Here is a 6,000-nt window from a genome sequence, read left to right as displayed (position 1 = left end):
TATTAGCCTTTAGATAAAAGTACAGTATATCAAGATACTGGATTTGTAGCCAGACCTATGTTCAGCTTTCAATCTTTCTGCCTTTAACTTGCCTGATTGGTTCCTTCACGAACAGTTACCGGAAAATGACTCAAACCACTAAAGCAGTCTCAAGTTCAGGATTCTTACAAAGTCAAATGTATCCTTTCTATATAAACCAGCAACCAACTCATAATCTGACCCAGGAGTAACAGAAGCTATGCACCCCCCACCACTTCTGCTTGAAGCTAGAAATAACCCAACCTTTCTTTATTTAGTGAATGTCACCATATTCACTAATACCAGCACAATGGACTGCTGCTGAGGATGGGAAAGAAAGAATTGCTGATGCACACAATGCTATGGATGCGGTTCCCAGACAGACGCTCTATTGAACTAAAATAAGACAGAGTCCACACATACTTTATAATCTTTATGTCATATTTGGGCCAAGAAAGCTGAGCAGTAGTTGTCAGGGGCTGAATACAAAGGATCACAAAAGGACATTTGAGCACGGGAACGTCCCCATGTGTGGATCGTAGTGGTGATTCCCCTGCAGTAATAAGCACTAACGGACCTGTACGTGCAGACAATGGAGCAGACGGCATACAGATCGCACCTTATTAGGGAAACATTTCAGAGTTAAGGTTTGAGAATCAGCTCGTGTTCACACTGTAGCTCCTCAGCATTTTGGTTATAGGACCACAAGGCACAGAACCATTCCGAGTCTCATTTTCTTGACTTATAAAACAGAGCTAATACCTGTGGAGGCTGCTGGGAAAACATGAATAAAATAATGCACCTCATTGTTTACTGTAATGCCAGGCTATCAGCGAGCGCTATAAATGGTCCTTATTGCTACCTTTATCCCTCACTAAAGAGTTAAGAGACCGTTTGGGGGAAGAGATTTCTAAACAGAGTTGTATGGTTTCCCATTTAAATGGGAAATAAGAGTTTTACTGGAGAGCTTGTGAAGAATACTGGCGCCTTATATAAATGAAGACAGATCTTTCACTTCCTCAGCACAATTTAATTTCCTCTATGAAGTCTTCTCAATTCTTTCTCTAAATATTGATGGATGGCTCCATGGTCATATGTTTATCTTTCTGGAGCAAATAAGGCCATGATGGATAAACTCGAGTTCCTGGAAAATAGAGAAAAATGTGAACAAAGAGATAACTAACATGTAGAACCTGCACTCCAGTTCCTCCAGTAGCATTTATCCATCTAGGCAATAAAGAGCTATTTGTACCCAGTACTGATGGTTCCAGAAGCTAGAGACTCAGTAGTCACCAACAGAGGCAGGAAGATGTCATCCTCAGGGAGCTTGTGTGCCACATCCTGTCAGGGTCACAGAGCCAGCTCTCTGTGCCTCCCTCCCACGGAAATTCAAATGGCATCTCTGTCTGCTGATCGTTCAGGAAAAATCATGCTCACTGGCCCTGTGATGTACACTTAGAGGCTCTGGCACTGAGTTTTATGTGTACTTCTTTAATAGCTATTGATTGATTTTGGTAGGAACCCAAGGCCTTGAATATACAAGGCAAATGTTCTACAGCTAAGCTACATCCCAAGTCTCTAACTTTTTATTGTGAAATGATTGCTCAGACATTTTCAGAGAAGAGACAGATGGTCTAGGGTACCCTTCAGCCAGCTGCCTCTAATTGCAAAATTTTATATAAGTCTCATTTATCAAGGCTAAGAAACAGATCTTAGTACACTATCATTGCCTGGAAGACAGGCCATATTTAGATTTGAACCCACACTCCTTAATGATTAATCAAAACTCTCTTCAGCTCCTTAATCTTTTAGTACCTTCTTAGTTAAAAAAAAAAAAGGTTTTTTTTTTTTGTTTGTTTTTTGTTTTCTCTCTTAAGACTTGAAGATCAGGCTTGAATGTATTCCCCAAAAGTTCATGAGTGGAAAATTTATGTCAGTGTTATGTTCCTCTGATTCTCTATTTTCTCCTGATAATCAGTTTCTTCCCTAAAGTCACTTGATTTCTAGCCAGATAAGCCTAAGAATAGTCCATGACTTCAACCTGTCCCCGCAAGCCAGCCCCCAGGTAGATGCTCCTCCTCTTACACTGTGTGTTACTGTTAAAGTCCTAACACTGGGGCATACGTGGCAGTGGGTGCCTGCAATCCCAACACTTAGCTAAGGTGGGAGTGTGCTACCCTGGGCTACATAGTGGCACCTAGCCTCAAAAAAAAAAAAAAAAAAAAGTACAATTTCAACCTTGCATCACACCCAAACTCTGCACTGGTTCTCCATCTAGAATGCTTAGCCCCAACCTTCAGCTGACCCCCGGCATCATTTAACAGCTCCCCCTGCTTGACAGGGCGATCTACCTACCGTGTCTTCTCCCATCGTTCTCTGTAACAGTACCACACCCTTTCTGTTCTCATCTTTCTATCCACACTACACAGTCACTGTATCCCCTTAAATAGCCAGGTCAGTGTAAAAGGGATGAAGCTGCTACAAGTAAGAACGGTGGTGTTGGTCTTCCACTATTCATGGCCCTATGCAGTGTCCTCTCTTCACCAGATTTCACAGTCACCACAGTACTCTAGGTATTAACAGGTGACTCTCAAAGTGAGGATATAAAAGAAGTCGAGGCTTCTGCCTGGTCAACTTAGGTTAGGAATGGGTCATGAAGTCACATAAGCCATTCTGTACGGAGAACTTTATTTTTGGAGGGGCATGGGGACAGGATCTCAATCTTAAGTTCAGGCTGGTGTGAAATTCACTATGTAGACCAGGCTAGCTTCAAACTCACAGACACTTGCCTCACTGACACCTACCTGCTAGGACTCAAAGCATGCACCACCCTGACTGGTTTTACACAAACCACTCCATGGAGAAGACCACAGGGAGGAATGAGGACCCCTGGCACACACTAGTACACAAGACAAGTGACAGAACCACCTTGAAAGGGGAACCCAGGAAAATCACTTTTTTAAAAAAGATTTATTTTATGTGTGTGAATACCCTGTACACTGTAGCTGTCTTCAGACACACCAGAAGAGGGCATCAGATCCCATTACAGATGGTTGTGAGCCACCATGTGGTTGCTGGGAATTGAACTCAGGACCTCTGGAAGAGCAGTCAGTGCTCTTAACCACTGAGCCATCTCTCTAGCCCCTGTATCCAAATTTCTAATTGAGATAGCTGTGTTCTAACTGATAGAGTTCTCATTTTATGATTGCTGTAATTCTATATGTGTGCACACAAACACAGACACACAGGCACTTACATATACACATATCAGAAACATGGGGAAATCTGCGGTGTGTTGTTCTCAGCACATGGCAACAGAACCTTGAGTTAGTCATCAGAGCTGTTTACAAATACTCCTGCTGCTCCTCTGGACACATCCTAGAAGTTAGCTGCCACACCCCTTTAATTTTAAACCAAAGTGTGGTCATTTTTCTTGCTTTTGACAATGGAGTAGATGTGAAGAGACAGCGCATGTGCAATGCCTGGCAGTGTTTAAGCTAGCACACACTTTACTAAGTTTCCTTTTGGCTCTGGGGCCCTGAGAGGCTGAGCAGAGTTTGCTGCTGATGTGCATGAGGCACAAATACAGGAGAAGAGCGAATGCTTGCTGTATAAAGTCAATGAACTTAGAAAAAGCATACTGCTACCTAGCTTCTCCTAACAGACACCGCTATAATAATATCCTAGCTAATTAAGAGTACATCTCCTTAGGTTTCAAAGTCCCTGGTATCCCGTAAGGATACTTGAGAGAGAGAGAGTGATGTCATCTACAGAGTTAAACAAGCATTTCTGATGTCTGTGTCATCCTGGGCATAAATTCCAGTGCTAGGAGAAGCAGCTGGAGCTGCCTGCCTTTGTTTTCATTCTCTAAATGGGAGATCAATAGTTGGCTGAGGACTGCACTTTCATTTTCAGTTTTAAAACTTGGACTAAATTTAGAGTATACTTTGAATCTCTGAGCATCCTCTGGACTACTAAAGACTACAAACTATGCAGGATAATACTACCTAAGTGTGAATGTTCAACATTACTTGAAAGATATAATAAAGTGTATGTTCTCTTGGTGGTGGTAAAATAAAAGTATGAAATGTTTGCAAGAAGTTAACATTATTATATTTCTTCTATCATCACTATATATTAACTAATAAGTATGTTATGACAGGTCACTATTGTTAATTTCCTATTAACCTAGGTAACTTGTATAGTATTGACCTAGAAAAAAATAGCAGAATTCTATTTATGTTAAAATGGGTTTTTTAAGAGTTTTTGTATAGTATTACATAATTTTATATACCTCTGTGTGTGTGTGTGTGTGTGTGTGTGTGTGTGTGTGTGTGCGCGCACGCATACATGCACGCATGCATACACGGGTTCAAGTAAAGAAAGAAAGGTTAGACAGGGTTTCACTATATAGTCTAGGATGGCCTCAAACTCTCCTGCCTAACACATATTGCTGACAGATAAGATTATGATCTTGAGTCACCATGCCTAACACACATCTTACATAAAAGCCTTATGAAAACTTCATAAGTGTTTCAACACTGTACTTGTTGACCTATTGCTACAGAGGGGAATTACAAAGGATGGCAAACACGCTAAACAACAGAACATATGCCATACTTGAAAGACCCCTTAGAAACTCTTAGCACTCTGAAGACTAGATGAGCTAGGCCTTGCTGGTTCAGACTGCTCGGTATAGTTTGCTTTTCTGTTGCTGTGATGATGTACTGAGACCAAAAGCAACATGAGAAAAAAGTTTACTTGGTTCACACAGCACAGGACAGTCCATCATAGAGTGGAGCCAAGGCTGGAGCTCAAGGTAGGAGCTTGAAGCAGAAACCACAGAGCAGTGCGGCTTACTGGCTTGCTCTTCACAGCTTCCTCATCATGCTTTTTGACATGAACCAGAGCCACATACCCAGGGATGCCAGAGTCCACAGTGGACTGGACACTCCAACATCAAGAAAATTCTCTACAGACATGCCACAGGCCAGTTTGATAGAGACAAGTTTTCAATTGAGATTCCTTCTTCCCAGGTGAGTCTAGTTGATGAAGACTTATCAACACACTGCAGTAATACAGTTATAATACAGATACTTGAAGAGAAGATACTCATTTTTCAAAGTTTCGGGGTTGGAAATCCAGGATAATGGTGTTGCCATGGTCGGGTTCTGGTGACTAATTCCTTTTTGACTTTTAAGCAGCTGTCGTAAAACTGTATATACAAATAGTTTTTCTTTGATGGGTATGTGGAGACAGAAAACCTCTTGTCTCTTTAAGCCAACTGATCCAACCATGAAAGCAACATCCTTATGACCTAATTTAAGCCTGAGCACTTCCCAAAGGCTCCATCTCTGCACACCATCACAGAGAGGGGCAAGGCTCAAACACTTGCATTTTGGAAGGGAACACAGACATTCAGCCTCTAAGTCCATGATGTATTACAGAACTCTTTGAGAAAGTTTTACTCAAGGGTGACTTTTGCCAAGGGTACAGCAGCCTGTTCTTAGTTACAGAAAGGAAACATGGCCTTGACATGAGCAGTGAGAGTATTAGGGAAGAGCGAGGACTGTGGATGTTTGAGGCTAGGGGAGACAGTGTAAATGGGAGGACTTCAGGGATTTAAAGTGGGGCCACTCAAAGCAATTTTCTCCTGCTCCATTGAAGTCTCTAGATTAAGACTTCAGGCAGGTAGATTTCAATAAGGAGGGCCATGGCTTCACCACAATAAATCCACTTTTCAGAAGTTTAATCTCATCTGCGTCAGCAGTCATGCTAGAACATTAGTTACAGAACTGTTAGTGTTATGTCCAGAGCCACGCTGCGAGCTCTGTGCTCATTTACTCTCCATCACCCTCGGCAGGGACTGCAGGCCACTTCTGTTACTGCTTTAGAGATTAAGAAACTGAAGCTAAGCGTAACTGCCTCTGCACAAACACGTACATCTACCATCAGAAACATCTGAGAATTGAACCCATCATC

The 6,000-nt window shown here is 42.0% G+C and overlaps 1 protein-coding gene across 1 annotated transcript in view; it reads right to left on the bottom strand.

Annotated features, from left to right (window-relative positions):
• Positions 1-461: 461 nt before the first annotated feature.
• The window catches only part of LOC110303821 (zinc finger protein 773-like), a 29,509-nt gene continuing 23,970 nt past the window's right edge, over positions 462-6,000 (bottom strand). Inside the window, exon 3 of the mRNA XM_021175046.2 lies at positions 462-1,162. Within this exon, the coding sequence (XP_021030705.1) occupies positions 1,083-1,162 (80 nt within the window). The 3' untranslated portion in view covers positions 462-1,082. The remainder of the gene's footprint in view (positions 1,163-6,000) is intronic.

This window comes from Mus caroli, unplaced genomic scaffold (assembly GCF_978045245.1).
Source record: "Mus caroli unplaced genomic scaffold, Mus_caroli_1 scaffold_9, whole genome shotgun sequence".
NCBI classification, from domain to species: Eukaryota; Metazoa; Chordata; class Mammalia; order Rodentia; family Muridae; genus Mus; species Mus caroli.
Note: the sequence above shows the minus strand (reverse complement) of the source record. Positions and strands in the feature narration are given on the sequence as shown.